Source organism: Enoplosus armatus, chromosome 15, assembly GCF_043641665.1.
Source record: "Enoplosus armatus isolate fEnoArm2 chromosome 15, fEnoArm2.hap1, whole genome shotgun sequence".
Classification (NCBI taxonomy): Eukaryota; Metazoa; Chordata; class Actinopteri; order Centrarchiformes; family Enoplosidae; genus Enoplosus; species Enoplosus armatus.
Window position 1 is genome coordinate 18,801,334 of NC_092194.1, and position 18,009 is coordinate 18,819,342.

The 18,009-nt window shown below is 41.6% G+C and overlaps 2 protein-coding genes across 2 annotated transcripts; one reads left to right on the plus strand and one right to left on the minus strand.

The window, feature by feature from the left end:
- Positions 1-4,059: 4,059 nt before the first annotated feature.
- On the minus strand, positions 4,060-12,975 carry psen1 (presenilin 1). The gene is made up of 11 exons (XM_070920501.1): positions 12,900-12,975; positions 11,506-11,591; positions 9,227-9,570; positions 8,730-8,871; positions 8,019-8,086; positions 7,674-7,894; positions 6,647-6,745; positions 6,285-6,377; positions 6,016-6,192; positions 4,542-4,660; positions 4,060-4,328 (listed from the first exon to the last, which is right to left on the minus strand). Exons 2-11 carry the CDS (start codon positions 11,539-11,541, stop codon positions 4,173-4,175), a joined length of 1,455 nt encoding a protein of 484 aa, XP_070776602.1. The 5' UTR covers positions 11,542-11,591; positions 12,900-12,975; the 3' UTR covers positions 4,060-4,172.
- A 259-nt stretch (positions 12,976-13,234) lies between these two features.
- On the plus strand, positions 13,235-17,130 carry LOC139297984 (enhancer of rudimentary homolog). Its single transcript, XM_070920801.1, has 4 exons — positions 13,235-13,337; positions 14,141-14,228; positions 14,976-15,096; positions 16,866-17,130. Exons 1-4 carry the CDS (start codon positions 13,335-13,337, stop codon positions 16,966-16,968), a joined length of 315 nt encoding a protein of 104 aa, XP_070776902.1. The 5' UTR covers positions 13,235-13,334; the 3' UTR covers positions 16,969-17,130.
- Positions 17,131-18,009: the final 879 nt, after the last annotated feature.

Below are 18,009 nucleotides of genomic sequence, written 5' to 3' on the forward strand. Positions count from 1 at the left end.
AGAAAACTTCTGCAACAAGCAGTTTTTTTCCATCTTCCTTGTCCACTCTTGTTTTCCTCCAGGACTTTTCAGTACACCCAGGTAACATCCACCTACGGTCGTGTTTCCATCCTCCTCGTGGGCCTTCAGAGCTGCCGGCTGAGCTTCTGCGCCTGCCTCTCCTTTGCATTAAATGCATATTTTGTGTCCTGTAGCTGGTCTATAATCTCCTTGGCCTCCTTCATCTCCACAGCGAGCTGGTTGTATTTCTCCACCAGCTCCTGGTTCTCTCTCCGGAGCTCCACCACCAGCTGGTTCAGCTCCTCGCTCTGCTTCCCGCAGTGCACCTTCAGCTGCTCCATCTCCGAGAGCGTCTCCTCCATGTGCTTCACCAGGCTCTCCAGCTTGTCCTTAGACATCTCTGAAACGTTTTTATTCACCTTTACAGGGTTTTTGTTCTTCGTGTCTGAGCTTCGTCTTCTTTCTCGTGGGTTGTTGATTGTCTGCGCTTGTTGCCGGTCTAGAGCGATTATTGAAGTCTAATCCTCAGTTTCTCCACGTCTCACATGGAGCACACATCGCTCCGTGCACAATAATCCCCTTAGCAGAGCTATCCTGGGAAACCTCTAACGCACATAGGTGTTACACACAGCCACACCGTCTCCTGCTTAATTCCATACAGAGGATGAAAGTGATTGACAGATTGCCTCAGTTAACGCTTTAGTCTCATCCTCTTGTCAGTGAACAAGCTTAAATGCCTACAAAGAAATGTGACGTCTAATTTAACATCCGCAAGGAGAGAAACAAAACAGAAACAGAAGATTCAAATTTCTTTCAGTGGGGATTCTTCATCATTGGGGAAAAAACAAGTCTTAATCTTTTCTGGGAAAGAAGCCCGAACAGCTTCAAGTGCTTGGTGTAACCTAATCTGAACAGAACAGGTGTCTGGAAAAGGTGCAAGAGAAGCCTTATGGAATTAACTCTGTAGTTGTTCACCAGCCGAGCTGCAGGATTCACATGCCAGAATGAGGCCTCGCTGAGGGCTCGTTAGGTAAGTCACAGTATGAGGCTAAACATTCTGCCATACTGTGCCACTGTCCCGGCCAGCGAGGCCAAACGGTCCCCATGGTGACAGCTAATGCGTCCAGCGCTCCAGGCAACGTGCCAACTGCGCCCGTCGGCCAGCTGGCATCAGGGGACGGCGAGCGCGGGATGCCAATGTACCAGCACGCCGAGGAATTTCCACAATGTTCCCACCGTCTGCAGAAATGCTTTGCGTCAATTCCCCGGAGGGTTTGTTCGCTGGAAATCAGTGCAGATGATGCAGGACAGACAAAAGTATTTTGTAACAGTGTTGAGATAAAAAGCGCTCCGTGGGAGATGACACCGACCTTTGACCTCTGTGTGTGTGTGTGTGTGTGTGTGGGGGGGGGGGTTTTGCAGAAGTAAAACCTCACGCAGCTTTTACTCAAGTACTGTACTTAAGTATAGTTTGAGGTACTTGTACCTTACTTGAGTATTTCCATTTCCTGCTATTTTATACTGGTACTGCACGACATTCAGCATTGTACTGTACATTGAAACAGTGTACTTTTTACTCCACCACATTTGACAGCTATTAGTTACTTTGCAAATCATACACAGTTTATAAAATAATTAAAATTATAATGCTGTTTACAAGATTGTGCATCGGTGGTAATAATCGAATAATATATCGTATACTGATATACTTTTACTTTTGATACTATCCTATTTTGCTAATAATATTTACCTTCTTTTACTTCAGTAGAATTTTGAACACAGAACTTAGAATACTTTTACTTAAGTAAAGGATCTAAATACTTAGATGTACATGCATGATCAAGACCTACCTCTGCATTGTTGATGTCTTGTGTGTTAAAACCATCGCCAGCACCTTGCCATGCGACTCAGGCGTTACTCTTTTCATAGATGTTGATTTTCAGTAGCCTTGATGTTCATGTGTGGACGGGGGGGTTAACCGCGCTCTCTGGACATACCCAAACTTTGGATTGACAGTTTAACTGACTGCAAAAGAGCAAAAACAGCAGCACAGTCACCACTTGGCATCAAAGACTCATCAAAGAGTCAAAAAATAAAACCAAGATTACCACTTGTGCTATATTGTGGTGCACGCTGGCCACACAGGCGGAGAAAAAATAACAGTCTCAATAAACAAAAACGTGTCAGACTCAATAAACAAAACAGAGTATTTTAAGTTTAATTATTTATTAAAAAACAAAATCTGAATTGAATAACCTTGCATAACACACGCATGTGGAGGACAGAAAAAAAAGCCAGTAACCCAACATATTCCCTTAAAACAAAAAGGGAAGGAAAAAAAGGAGACTAAGAAACAAATATTACTATATTGTTCCCTCTTGGTTTCTTCTCTGCAAGCATGAAACTTGAGTGCAACAACAAAAGAGCAATCAGTGCAGCTTGTCCTCCTCCATCAGTCATTATCTCATATTTGAGAAGCCAGAGAGTTTGGGTTCATACACATCTCAATATTTCACACTAGCCTGTTATGTTTTTACCTTGATTTAAACTTTTTGGTTTGTTTTTAACTTGATTAAAATAGCCAGTTGGTAACAGGAGATTATGTTTTCCAAAAATGTTCAAGCATCAAATTAAAACTACAGCTACAACCCCCTCATTCATCAGGACTGAGTGTTTTTTCCTCAATAGTTTCTGTCGAAGGTTTTGTTTGTTTTCACACTTTCCCAGATTGTCCTGATCTGTGTAGGAACCCTGTTAGCATTTACTCTCATGTTTCAAAAAGTACAAAGTTTCTCTTCTGCATATCTTTAAAAAAAGAAAAAACACACACACACAACTGTATCTGTGTATAATCGAAATAATTTTAGTGTTTGATGTAGCATAGTTCCAGACAGCACCAGGCGAGCGTCATGAGGGCAGCTATAGCCTAAAGGTTCAGAGTTTGTGACCAGATGATCACAGGTTACAATCCCTGGACAGGTTGAAAAATCAAAAATCAAATCTCAGTCAGGGAAGAGAATGAAAAGCACATTTCTGTCCCACAACAACAATAACAACAACAACTACTATTACTGAAACGCCCTTGAGCAAGGCACTGAACCTCCGACTGCTGAAGCAGAACTGCTCAGTGGCTGACAGTACGTGACTGACATGGCAGGCAAGTCTTAGGTGTGAGTGTGTCAGTGTGTGTGAACTTTCCTCCCTCTGCAGGCTGTGAATTCAAATGTGATTTAAGGTCAAATTAAGGGCAGAAACATGGTGACATCTCTGATGAGTCAGTGTCACAATTACACTCATATTTAAATTCTAGAGACAATTAATTCTACTTTTCCTCATGAGAAAGATTCACATGTTCAAAACGTCCGTTCAGTGTAAATCTTTCTGGGTGTGAATTGCTCCGGATTCAGAGCTTTTGGTTTTCGTGTGTCTAAAGTGGGAAAGAAAAACACATCTTAACCATTCTTAACAGCGGTGAGGAAAGCACATCTGGTGACTGACAGCTCATACACAATCAAACTACACATTTACCATCTATTATCAATATCATCATAGAGTGTCCATTAATCAATGAAGGCTTTTTAATCTTGGGTTTACTTTTGGGGGCGGTGGTAGCTCACATGTCATAAAAATGAAGATGTTTTATGAAAGTCTTTGAAGGGAGATTTAATGGAACCGTCTCCCTTCGCTCAACAGCTACCGCCGAGGTGTCCCTGAGCAAGGCACCTACTGTAAAGCCCCGGATGTAGAAGACTGTGGTTGTGCTCCCCAGGTATGAATGTGTGCAGATGTGAAGCAGGGCGCTGCTGAAAAGGAGCAGATGAGCTCCTGTAAAGCTTCCCTGGATAAATAAAATATTCCCACTAACTTCTCCTGGTTTGGATTGAGCCTGAGACCGGTGATCGGCAATTTGAAGATGATGAGGTCCCAAGTCGAGCGAGAAATGTCACTTCTTGGTTTAAAACAGAAATAAAACATTTTAAGAACAGCTGTCTTGGCGCCGGGAAAAAAAAGGCAGAACAAAAACTTGTGTTCCGTCATCATGAGTTCTTAGGAGGGGATGTGGGGGCGGGAGGGGCCCCGGCATCACCCTTTGTTCCCCGGCTGTGAAGGGACCGCTCTCGTGTTGTTGGCCGGAGGGCTATGTGGGTGAGGGTTATCGGGGCAGCGTCCTGCTAAATGTAGAACTGGTGTAGCGCCAGCTTGTCCATGAAGGGCTGTACCAAGTTGTCTGTGGCGAAGTAGAAGACCAGGCCGAAAAAAATGGAGATGGGCAGAGCGGGGAGCGCTTTCTTGAAGATGGCGAGGAGGAGGAGGGTCAGACACAAGCCCTGCGGCGACAGAGGCAGACAAAATAAAACACAGAGGAAATAGCACATTGGGAGATTGCGTACCAAACAAAATGAACTATGAAGGGGAAAAACACCGCCTGTTATACAATCAAGTGGTTCACGTAAAGTGGGGTTAGATAGTGTGCCGAGAGACAGAGACGAGGTTGCGGCGACTCAAGCTTGACACCAAAATAAGCAGCTGTGGTCACTCACAATGAGGATGGCTACGAAGCAGGCGAGCGTGGTGTTCCAGTCGCCGCTGGCTGTGGCCGAGGCCTTTCCCACCAGCATGCTGTAGAAGATGAAGTCTCCGAGCCCGAGCTTGACGCCCCCTGAGAACACAGGAGGACACCACATTCAGGGTGGAGTCAATTCAAACACTGTATTCGCTTCAGCCCCACGCCCTCCAACCCCCATAGAAATCTTTTCTCAGTTGTAATTACTGTACAAACAAGAGCTCCGACCCCATATTTACTGAGGCTTTAAGTTAGAAAGGGCGCAGGCCCCCAAATAGTACGGACATGAAACCTAGCAATTGCCATGAATAATCGCTTCCTAATCTGCTCTGACTAAAAACAGTCTGCAGCCAAACATGTAGGCGCATTCACATACGAGAAAAGAGAACACATAAAAACATTCCCAAGAGGTTTTATGTGTTCGGAGAAGAGGGAACTGAAAGATGATGATTACACACTGAGAGGAGGCAGTCACACAATCTGGGAATTCACGAGTTTGAATTACAGAGCTCGGCCTCATATTAGTGCTGGGAGGTAAATCTAAAACGATCATAATGTAGTGCTACCCTTGGATTTGACGGTATAACAATATCTGACAGTCCCAGAGAATATCTCCTGACTCTGCAGTTTCTCTCAGCTCTAAGGAGCATTTTAGCGTTTTTTTTAAACTTGATTGTTTACAGCTCACACTTTTACTGTTTTGGTTCACTCTCACTGCGCTCATCAGCAGCCAGCTGTTTTCAGTGAAACAGCTCTAAAAACCTGCTGTACACAACCTGCTCACAGTTAGCCATAAGCCGATGATCAAAGTGGAGCGTTTAGCAGCTGAAGAACCGGATATTTTCCTCAAAAACTGAGCTAAAAGGATCAGATGGACACAAATAAGACTTTAAATGAATGCTAATGTTGCTCTGTGTGTGTGATAATATGTCAGTGTTGTGTGTACAGCCTGTTGCACTGCGTCATAAGTGGCCAAAACAATCAATTAATGCACATTTAAGAATTCAATTAATTGGATCAATTTCTATAATTAAGATATTGTTGATGGTCCAAGGCCTAACTCTGGTTTAGTATTCCGCCCTTTTATAGGTTACAAAACCTTAAAGCATGTTTTTATTAATCTACTGTGATAAAACTATATCAATATAAAACCCATGTGAAACAAAATGGCTTCTATTACCAAATAATAATCCAAGGGTTCTATACCAAGCTATTTAATAAATCAGACAAAGACAGTGTGTAGTGTTGAAATGAATTTTTCATTAACCATCGCTCTGTAGAATTGTTAAGAGAGACATGATGCGTTTTAAAGAGCTGCTTAAACTGGACTACTGCACTGAAGCTTCACTGACATCAATAACTTCAACAAATTACTAAAATAAAGCTGAAAAATAGAATTCAAATGTCAGATAAATGACCAAAATGTTAAATACTGGGCTGTCAGCACTCACTCTCCTCGTCGTCGTCGTCGTCAACAGGAGGACGAGTGGAGGGCATCTCCTGGATCTCCCGTCTGGTGTCCTCGGTGGACTGCATCGGCCCCAGCTGGTGCTCCTGCTGGTTGACCCAGGTGGAGGTGAAGCCCCCGTCGTCCTGTGACAGACTGGATGGAGCCGGGGACGCCACGGCTGCAGACAAGAGATATCAGTCAGACTGAACAACAAGCGCGCTGCTTGAAAGGTAAACCGCCAGATGAAACACTTTGACACCCCGCTCTCACCTTCATGAGCCTCTTGTTGAGGTGACGCTGCTTCTGTCGAGTTCCTCTTTGGCCGGTCAGTGTCGGCCATGTTGACTAGCCACACCATTGTAGCTGGGGAAGAAGTCAGAGAGTCAAAATAATACGCTGTCAACATTTGTGTTACAAGCTTCCACTAATCATTAAACCATTAAAAGTCTTAATGTTGATTGTTTGCAGCTTTTGACGTGTATTTGTATGGTTTGAAGTACTAAAATTAGTTGAAACAGAAGCACTGAAAGAAGTCGAAGTGGCACTTTTTAGCTTCAATGCGTCTTAAAATTGGTTGTTTTCTTACAATAGAATGTTAATAAAAGTATGTCTATAATCACGGTCTGTCTTACAGGAGTAGATGAGGGCTGGAAAGATGGGCTCGTTCCTCTCCTGAGCCGTCTCCACCAGGATCCTCAGAGGCCCTTTGGGACAGAGCACCGCTAACAGATCTGAGAGAGGAGAAGAAGAAAGAGGCCAGATGTTAGCCACCAAACAGAGGGCTCTGTGAGAGACCATAAACAGCACCCTGACATGACATCTGAGATAACAAGAGGCAGAGAAGAGAGCCGGTCTACAGGTCTGATCCCTTCTAAATCTGTCTTTCTTCTCTAAAGAGTTTAATGAAACAAGCGCACTAAATGTCTGAGTATGCGAGAATCACTCTAGACTGATCTAATATCTCTTTCCACTAAACTCAAGTTGCCAGTTAAACATTTCTTCTTGAGGAAAGGAACTAAACAACAGAAATAGGCCACACTAACTAGAAACTCTTGGTAATGCAACATAATTTGAATAGATTGGAGATCCTCTGTCTTTGACCCTGAAGGCCTGTGTGCACCGTCTTCAAGACTAAACAATTCAAACAAGCTGTTGATTGTGCTGCATTTACACACCATGGCAGCAACTGAACCTCTGCAAACTTATTGTCCATTATATTGACCAATAAAGTGTTTTGGAAAGTATATTAATTATTTACTGCTCCTTCACAGGTAAGGAAAAACAGGCACGGTGGCGTTCTTAAATTCAGCTTTCAGCTTTATCTCCCGCAGACAGAAAAACAATCCTCACAACAAATTTGAATTTGAATGATTATGTTAAAAGTTTTGTGCTTGTTAACAAGTTGATTGTAGAAAATATTGAAGTGCAAATTTTCTTTTCCTTAGTTGCCTTTTCTGTAATAAAAAAAAGATTCTGTGCATCAAATCTGAATTTTGAACTGACATTTTAGAAAGAAAGTTAGATTACACGTTTTAATTTTCCCTTTTTTCTCCTCAAGCACTAAAAGGAACCAGATGACTGAACGTCGACGCACAAAATAACATCTTCAAAAGGTTGGATAAAGGTAAAGATGTCAGAGCATAAGAGAGGAGGATTTACCGTAGACAGATATAACGGCTAATATGAGCCAGGCGGTCCACTCTGGCAGGTACTTGATGAAAACCAGGGCCATGAGGGCGCTGATCATGATGAGGTAGGCCTGCTGGAGCCGCAGCGGTCCTTTCCAGTGAATACACATCATGCCCACCACTCCGAAGTTCCAAATTATTATCGCCAGGGTGAAGTAGTCCATGGCCACGTTGTAGGTCTTGAAAACCTCTCTGTTTGGACAGAGCAGAGACATGACCAGGAAAGACTTGCATCCACCATCACAAAGAATTAGACATCTTGACATTCAGGAGAACGTACGGGAACCTCATGAAATGAGATCAAATGTTGGCTCACTTGAGGTAGATGTAGGAGAAGAAGAACAGCAGGAGGAGGGATGAGAGGAAGAGCCAGCCTTGGATCACCTGCGGAGGCAAAGATCACAGTCATGGGATTTAATGTACAACGCTGTTTCGACAGATCAGTACCTGCAAATACTTTTTACTAGTGTTTGTTTTAAACTACCTGGACAACCAGGTCGGGTGGGGTTACAAAAGAGGGCATAGAGTTTGGACAACATGAAAATCCATTGTCCTGATGTGCTCAGCCCCACCTGCATAGTTGAGTTCAACGAGTTTAAATCATTAAATGCTGAGAATCAAACTGCCATTATTTAAAGCCCCTACAGGTGTTTCCACTCATTTTGCCTGATTAACCCGCTCTCAGGACTGCTCACAGACTGTGCCTGATTGATTTCTGCACTAATCTGTAACACACCATTCTTACAGCTGACAGTTTGACATGACAGGAAAATCACAAGTGGAACTAATAACTTTAACGACAGCTTTGTTACAATGAAGTGTCTCAGTAAGCCATGACAGTGTGCCAGCATGCAGAAAGAACAGGGGAGGACAGGGGGTTGGAACTAGCACACCTAAATGGAATTAACCCATTTTAATAGTATGTTTGCTATGAAAAAAACCCAAACAAACACTATTATATCACTCATCTCAGGTCTGAATTGGACTATAGCATGTGTGATGCAGTGTGACAAGTTGTAGCATGTACCTTGTAGCAGCGGTACTTGTATAACAGCACCAGCACCAAAGTCATGACGATGATCACAGTGATCATGATGGTGGCGTTCAGGATGGAGTTGAGGGCTCTCTGTCCTACTGTGTCTGTGTCTTCAGGGAATGGTGTGTAGATCCTGGGGGTGACATTTTAAAAGGACACATCTCAGTCAAACAGCACAGAATAAAATGCATAATAAATATATTGTCATATATTGTCTGTGTGGAGTGGCTTTCACTGTGATTCTTCTGGTCTGGATAAGAGCTAAAGATATAAAATGTTAGGTTTATGTTCCCTGAGCCAGATTCAAACTCTGCCTTAATGATCTTATGCAATTACAGTACTGTCTAGGTATTCAAACTATGTAGGTATGATATACATTGCATTAACTCCACCTAGTGGCACTGCGGCCATGTTGCGTTTCATTCAAACACTTGACCTGATGAGCTTTGGATCTTGTTTCTCTGTCTGATAAGAGTTACAACACTCACAATCTCTGCCCGTCATTCTGGGTGTAGAAGCTGACGGACTTTATGGTTGCCACGACAACCACCATGCAGAGGGTCACGGGAACAAACAGCATGATGACGTGCTTGGCCCCGTATTTCAAGGTCAACTCTTCGTCCTCGTCCTCCTCAGCCTCCACCACGCGTGGAGGCCGAGCGGCGGGGGCCTGTCCGTTCTGCTCCGGTCCACTTCCATTTCCACCTCCACCTCCACCATCACCTCCTCCTCCTCCACCAGCTCCTGAGCCTCCTCTGGACCGTGCTCTGGTCACCGCAGCCTCCTGTGGCTGCTGGGTGACTTCAGGGGCCACATTGGTCTCCTGTTGGTCCTTTGGGTATGGGAGAAGAGTCACTTTATTTTCTAAGTAAACTCAAAAAACAGGAATTTGTACAATAGTTGCATAGGGACAGTTTAAGTAGCATATTTCTATAATAACTTATTTGTACATACAGACATTAATAAGATCAAAAGAACAGTGAGAACAGCAGAAACAGCTCAAGGATTTCTCAGATTCAGCAAGAACATGCATGTTTATCAAATCTTCCATCTAGGTGTGGTCCAATACAGCCACACCAAGTGATAAATTATGAATAATGTAGGATATCTTGATGGACCAACAGTCTAAGACATACAGTTTACAAAGTACACTCCCTACTGTGACCTATTAACATTTAATGTTTTTATTTAAGAGTCGATAATATGGAGATGACAGGAAATGATTGGTGAGAGATAAGGAATGGCATGCAAGAAAAATTACCCAGCCAGGGGCCAATTTCACCATATTTGCATGCTGTGATTTGCAACAAAAGATCATTGGTTTCTCCCATTTATTCAAGTTTCACTACTCAAAGCAAAAGCCATACTTGCTACTCATGGACCAGCATGCAAGAGCCTTGTAGGACTCGCAGATTTAGCAAACAACAATCATTTGTGACACGTGATGCTGCCACAATTTGCGACTTGCAGTACTCACTTTTGTGAAACGGGCACCAGACTCAAAGCTGGGACACTGTGGTTCAAGGTTTCAATCTTGTCTTTAAATTCTATGTTTAGAGGCCATGTGAGCTTGAGAAACCAGAGATTTTGTCTGACCCCAGAATTTGTCACATAAATAGTCCAAATCTATCTTTCTGTTAAAGTTCTGGATCAACAAGACCATCATGATATCATATGAAACACCAACTCAAGCGTTTTGTTTTTATTGGCAAAACAAATTGGACAAACACTACTGCAAACTGTTATCAGGCCGTCCATGTTTGCACTTCGGAGCTTAACTGGCACGTTCACACTCACTAGACCAGTTCCTCCAAGTATAACAACTCTGCGCTCGTTCTCACTCACCCCGAGGATCTGTCCCATCAGGACAAAATAAAAAGCCAAATCAAGGAAACTGGGTGAACTAAAACTGCCAGGCTGCCAGGCGAGTCAAGACATGCGGCAACCCAGACATGAAGCAATCTCAGGTACACAGAAATGAAGACAGGAGGCAGCTCTAGACACTGCTCTGAATAATGAAAGCTGCCACAGCTCTTAAACAAGCTGCTGTACAAAATGACCTCACTGTGTGGTACACCACATTGTTTCTCAGGCCTGGGAATAGGGCCAACGTCGGACCCAAGGACACAAAAGATACAGACTTCTTAACTGATTTGTCTTAAACTAACCAGTTACTTTGTGGAGTTGCAATACTGTAGTAGTATACCAAAATGTGTTTTAAAAACTTCTTCTTGCCATACTGGCCTGACTCAGCTGTCTGAGCTCATTGATAATCTGGCTGACCATAATATGCCGTTCAAGACAGAAATGACATGTTTTGTAGCTCTCCAAGACCAAGAAATGTTGTTGTAATGTACACGCACAACTGTTATGGGGTAAACAAAACATTTGTCGAGTTGATAAGTGGACTATGACAGTAAAGGGGGTCTTTGAGTTCTTGACTTGGCTAGGTAGGCCACACATGTATTTACAGTATGAGCCAAATGCTAACAAGAAGGTAGCAAGCTGATGCTCACGTTCCTAATGTTCCTAATCTTAGTGTTCAAAGACCTCTTTCCTTATGAGTTATCAAAGTTATCAGACTCAAACTCTCCCACAGTGCGTGGCGTCACAAACTGACAAATAAACAGATGACTCTTTCATCACTGACTGAAACACTGGAGAGCACACAACTAAAACTGTTGGGTAATCATTACCCAATACATCAACACGGACAGAGATAAAGAAATAATGTTAGAGCAACTGTGACGCATTCTTTTATACTGACCATGTTGTTTTCAATATCCTCTGCATTGTTCGCCATGGTTGGCTCGGCAGACACTTGTCCTCACATGCAACCCAAATTCTTTTGCCCTGATGAAAGAGGACATTTTCAGTGTGTGGCATATAAAATGAGAACAATAAAAGGTCTATCAGTGACAACATGGAACCAAGTTGGTTGTAAATACACAAGGTGTCATATGTTGTACAGATTGTAAAGCCCTGTGAGGCAAATTTGTGATTTGAAATTGACTTGACAGTGATTTACAAAACCCAAAAAACACATAGAGCGCACATCTTATTCTGGAGTTTTTCTAAAAGCTGTGTTATTGTTACAAAAAATTACACTAATATTAGATACAAAAAAAAGTAAACGTCTAATGGTGATAATCCATGTTAATCTGTCACACTGTCACCAATCTGTGTTCATCCGTCACGTTAAAGGATAGGTTCACATTTCTTCCTAACGATCCACTGATAATTAAAACATAAAACATTTGAGTTACTATCTTAAATTAATACCCACATAATGGTCATAAAGCGATCCCTTCCTAATGTGACTCCATAATCCACACTTGTTCTTGCATTTTAAAGACCAGCTAAAGCTGACATTATTGGGCTGGATATCTCCCAAAATTCCCTCTTTGTGTTTCACCAGACAGTGTTCCCTTGATGGGCTCCAGTGGAGGGATAGTAACACAAAGAGGGAATTTTGTACTAAAAAGACAATAACTTTGGGAGGTGCCCACTGCTGAAGACTAATATTGGCTTTGGCTGAACTTTAAAATGCATTTTTGCACAAAACAAAAAGTGCGGGTCTCGTCTCCCAGCTCTTACATTGGAGTTACACTGAGAAGGAATCACTTCACACCCAGTATGAACAGGAGGAATGATTACAGTGACCAGTAACTCTTTCTATGAGTATTAACAACTACACTGTATATAAAAGGTAGACTAGGAAATAACAAAGATGCAAGCAACTACATTAATAACGTTCATCATGGTGCTAAAGTATACCATCCTATGGACATCAGAATGACAAAAGCGAGATTCTTAACCATTACCTCCAGTGGGGATGTAACATTCACGTTACTGATTAAACGCCGGTAAAATAATAATTAATTATTTGTTGAACTGCTGAAGGCTAAATACGACTTATTGCCACCGTTACTTGGTACTTATTCAGAAGCTAGTGGGCGGTAACGTTAATTATCTAACTGTCTTCATTACAAATAGATGTATTTAATCATTAGCGAACGGCTAAAAAGGCTAGTTAGCCAATAATGTCATAACGGCAGAGCAGGCAGCGGCCGCGCTGGGTGGCTAACGGTACATAACTTCCGTAGCTCAAACAAAATATAGTTACTGAACAGCAGGCTTGAAATAATTAAACTTACCTACTGTAAACAATTGTTAATTTCCTTGATTTGGTGTTCTAATGTGTTCTCAAGTAGGTTTAAAACCCGGGCACTTTCTCTTCTTTGTTGTTCCTGTCTTCTCACAGAACATCCGGCCGCTGGTGTAAACTACTTCCTGCTCGCACGCCTTCAGGGAGCGTTCGGGATCAAAACGTTGTTCCAGATTTGTTTGGACTTTTTGTTGTTTTGTTTACGCTATAATAATATTGGTGGTAAAAATAAATCAAACTAGCATGCATCGGATCTTGTCGAGCCAATATTAGCTTTTAAACCGACAACAGTCTCCAGTTAGCAACAAAAAACAGAACCGTTGGAAAATAAAATAGGTGAGTTGTTCTTCCGGTGTTAAAGGTCAACTCGTCCCGAGAAGAAGCAAGGATCCAAGAAAGTCGACTCATACTAAAAACCGATTAAAAACATGGTTAGTACGTCGTGATACAATGTTTAGAGTATATATGTTTTATGTATGCACGTGAGACCACTAGTAGTCAACGAAATGTGTCGATTTTATCGTTTTATTTCATTAAGCAGGTGTTTAGTAAGGCTGCAAGCTCTCTGCTAAAGTTAGCATGAATGGCGGTTGGCAGTTGAGCAGCTGCAGTGAACCACACTGACTGACTCGGGCTAATAAAGCTCAGATTTACTGCTTACCAATAGCTATTGGTACATTGTTAGTTAGCTGCTACTTTCTTATCGCTTAAAGTCAATGTTGGCTAACACAGCTAACTCACTGAAAGACTTGAGTCTCAGATGTGCGTCTGTTTACTTAGCTAGTCTTTGAATCTTTGAACATGCAGAGAAAATACGGATTTTTTTGTTTAATATCTACAGACTATTATCTTCTACAAATATAGCTACGCGTTAAATGAACGAAATCACGGCGAAATAAGTCTAATTAGCTGCGACTTTACCTCTTTAAGACCTTAAACATCGTGACAATTTTCCGTCATTGGATTAATTTACCACCAGTGATCAAAGCAGTGAATAAAGAACAGTTAGTCTGTACAAACAGCCCCTAAAATCTTATCATATTCAGTTTACATTTATATATTGTGGAGCAAAGCTTGCACGTATGTATATGTTTGAATATGTAACGCAACAGTGGTTCATTAATTCAGCACACTCAGAATAGATGTTTTTTGGCTACTCCGGATTATTGTTTTACCAAGATGTTGAAATGAATACTTAAACCACAGTTTTAACAACATGTGTCTGGTTTTTCAGTCTCACACCATCCTGCTGGTGCAGCCCACCAAGAGGCCAGAGGGAAGGACATACGCTGACTATGAATCTGTCAACGAGTGTATGGAAGGTAAGCTGATGGTGTGTTTGTGCCCGGTTCTTCTGAAGGACTAGTGCACTCATACAGTGACTTGTCGTGACATTTCCACTCCTCTTTGGCTTCCACGTAGATGTTCTCCCTGCGTCCTTCAGGACTTTTGCTGCATGTCCTGCCACTGCAACACTAAATAAGAGCTACCTTTCCGTAAAAGTCGCAATCTGTAAAATGTATGCAACTCGTGTATACTTGCATGAGGAAATGATGGTTCTTCTGAGTAAGACAGTACAAATAAAACCCTCCACCAGCTACATTATTATATTAAGTAATTATTAAATATGCATGTAGCATGGTCATAATTTCTAAATTATTCTAATCGTTATTTTTCTATGAACTATTAATAGTAGTAATTGTAAGATTTTGGTGTGCTGCTGTAAAGCACATGAAATATGACAGTAACACTTAAATTATGAAAGATTGATATGCAGCATCTGTTATACCCATTGTCTTCACTGAAATATGCCAGATCATAGATTTTTAAGTTGAGTACTCAAATAGTGTTTATTGTGGTCTGATTGGCCCGAGATATAGAAATGAAACTATGTAGGTAGGGACTACATTTGTCAGACAGTTTACCAAATCCCTGTCCAGTCAATAGGAAAATGTTTTGTCATTGTTTTGCATCTTATTTGTCTTTTTTCTCTAATTAATGTTGGTGATTGGGTTAACATGTTTTACATCCAGGAGCGTAATGCACTGTACCCTCTGTCTTCTGCACAGGCGTGTGTAAAATGTACGAGGAACATTTGAAAAGAATGAACCCCAACAGTCCTTCGATAACATACGACATCAGCCAGCTGTTTGATTTCATCGATGACCTGGCTGACCTCAGCTGTTTGGTGTAAGTTTGACGAGGAAACAAACTCATGACATTAGTGATTTTTAAATGAGGCGACTCTCAATCTGATGTGATTGTAATACAAGACTTTGGTTGGACTCCACAAGTATGCACAGATACAGTATGTTGTTCATACTACATGTGTTGTAATTTTAAGTAGTGTCCCAGAGGCTTTTGTATTTTGAGGGGAGTCCATGAAGATGTTGAACACAAAATAACTGTTAGAGACATTTTGTATAGAAGCACAATGTTTAGTGAAATTCCCTCTTGTGCTGTGATTGATTCATTTATAGGCAACAAAGCAATAAGCAAAATTCTGTCTTATGGGAGGTTTATTGTCTCTGCCTCTGTCTGCACTTCCATGTGGAGGGTTCACCATATTGTGGGCCGTCCCAAACCAGTTCGTCAGGAGTAGAAGTGCACTTTAAAATCCTCCGACAGCATTATGGTTCTCCAGTGCTCCTCAACAGAAGCACCCATGCCTTAAACTGGCGGAAACACCATTCAAATTAAAGTTAGCTCTCAATACTTCATGATACATCACTATACATGATATGTGTAGCCACTACTACACTACTGATATAATAAAATAATAAATAATAATAAAAATATTCTATATGCATGCATCAGTTTTTAAAATGATCCAATCTACACAGTTTATTTTGCAGCACAAGCTCATTGTTTAGATGTTTGCGGGGAAGTGGCACATAACACAACTGTAGGGTGAACTGTGTTTTTATCTGTATCCATGGCAACTGCTGTTTCCTGCTAATGGGAGAGCTTGGCCCGTGTGTCCCACATTTCTACCTGTTTATTTACACCCTCCCTCTAGAGTTACTGGAGTTACTCCATAGTGAGTTGTTGGTGGGGAGGGACCAGTTTGGGGAAATGGGCTGAATCCCTTAAAACCATAATCCCCCGTGGGAATCTGCATTTGTCGTCCAGGGATACAGGAACACCTGATTGTCATATTTAGATAGATTAACCTCTCCCGGCCAAAAAGCTTTCATGTAATTATTTAGAACCTAAATATTTTTTGACGATGAAACCACATGAGAGAACACTGCCCTGTTGTTCGTCTCTCTTCAGTTCATCCGCTATCTGTTGGCATCTTTTTATTTTTCTGATCAGTCATCAGGAGGTGTGCTTTGTTTGTATTTTCATATGTCCATCACAAGGCCACCAAAACATGTATACTACTCATTAAACAGCCCTACAAGGACATCTTTTGATGATGATGATGATGGTGATTTGATTTAATACGCACATTTTTAGGTATGAGTAGTTTCTAAAGATTTCAGCCTCTCATATTTCCACCTTGTTGTTTTTACCCTTATTCATTCATTCTTCTTTCTTCAAATGTGTATGTATTAGGATAAAACCCTTTGTAACTCGTTGTCAAGGCGGTCCTTGTTAGTGAGTGCAGAAAGCTAAGCAGTTAAGCTTTGCAGAGATGTAGAGCACACCGCTGCGAATAACCTGTAAGAGCAGATGAAACTTGAAGTGGGGGGTTCAAGCCCCTGTGTATACAAGCAACCACTCTGCTTAAGTGCCCTTGAGCCCAGCCATGGTGCCTTTCTCTCTCCCAGTAGTGGAACTTGACTGACGACAAGCAAACAGAGAAATTGAGAAGGAAAGTGTCTCATTCGGTTGTTTTTTTAAATAAATTGACGTCCTGCGTGCAAACTGTGCATCAAGAGGGACTGAACATCCAGGGCAGCCATGCCTACGAGAAATTTGAAACTGAATGTCATTTTTTCGTGCTGCTTCAGGTACCGCGCCGACACACAGACGTACCAGCCGTACAATAAGGACTGGATAAAGGAGAAAATCTACGTGCTGCTTCGCCGTCAGGCCCAGCAGGCAGCAAAGTGAAGCCTCTGAGGGGCTGAAGGATGGAGGGGCGGGGGTCAATGTTAAGTTTCTTACAAGTAACTTGGTTTGATTAAGTTGTTTTTGACAGTTTTTTTTCTCATCGAGGGGAGGTGTATTTTGTATTTTAACGTTTGACTTGTTAATAAAAATTTCATTTCAATAGCAAAAGTTTCTGAACTGAGTTTGTTTTCTCTTGTTCCTGTTATGTCTCATTTGTCCTTTTTCTTTTCTACGTCTTTCTTTTTTCCTTCCTTCCATTGGTTTCCTGTCTTTCTATCCTACATGTTATTGTCCTGTCTTTTCTTTTCCTGCCATGTTCCTGTCTGTTTTTCTGTGTTTCTATTGTTTCTGTTCTCTTTCTGTTTCTTGAACAGTTTGTTTTGACTGTAGTTGAACCTGACTATTTACTGAACATGGTAACTTCCCTCACTTTGGGAATGAAAGTTAGAAAACTAAATTGTCCGTCCTTCTTCAGTGGCTCCCTTCTTTTCTCCTTTTTACTCTGTTTTTCTTTTACTGTCTTTTTCCTCGTTAGTCTGTATCTTTCCATCTTTTTCCTCCTGTCACTCAGTCTGCTGTCGACTAGAAAAGTGCTAAGATGACAGTTTGTCCTGCAGTCTGGCACAAGGTAATTTCCCCAGTTTCTGCTAATCCGTGTCTCAAAATATGGATTTTCTTTTCTGGACATTGAAAATTGGACCTAAAAAAAGACATTTTCCTCCTTCCAAAGTTTCCTTTCTCCTTTCGCGCTTTCTTTTTTTGTTGTTTTTGTTGTTTCTCTGTCCTTTTTAAAACGTTTTCCTTCTGTCACCCTTCCTCCCTCTTGGACTTGTGTGCTGCTGACTAGGAAGGTGCTACTGAGGATGTCAATTTGCTTTGCTGTAGCCCACATGGTGATTTTCTCCTTTTTCTTTCAATACAGTGGCAAACAAGCACGTCTCGAAATATTGAATCGTTTTTTTTGTGTGCTGTGGAAGAATATCTACAATTTCCTGACAACAGACAACAACAAACGTGAACCCTCGTGAGAATAAGATTAAA

What these genes read in the sequence shown, in the direction of transcription:
- psen1 (XM_070920501.1), bottom strand. Translation starts at nt 11,541, where the DNA reads ATGGCGAACAATGCAGAGGATATTGAAAACAACATG. An exon ending in ACAAGTACCGCTGCTACAAG is followed by an intron (nt 8,087 to 8,729) that starts GTACATGCTACA and finishes TTGCCTCCGCAG; the next exon opens with GTGATCCAAGGCTGGCTCTT. An exon ending in TCCAGCCCTCATCTACTCCT is followed by an intron (nt 6,378 to 6,646) that starts GTAAGACAGACC and finishes CTTCTTCCCCAG; the next exon opens with CTACAATGGTGTGGCTAGTC.
- LOC139297984 (XM_070920801.1), top strand. An exon ending in TGTCAACGAGTGTATGGAAG is followed by an intron (nt 14,229 to 14,975) that starts GTAAGCTGATGG and finishes TCTTCTGCACAG; the next exon opens with GCGTGTGTAAAATGTACGAG. An exon ending in GCTGACCTCAGCTGTTTGGT is followed by an intron (nt 15,097 to 16,865) that starts GTAAGTTTGACG and finishes GTGCTGCTTCAG; the next exon opens with GTACCGCGCCGACACACAGA.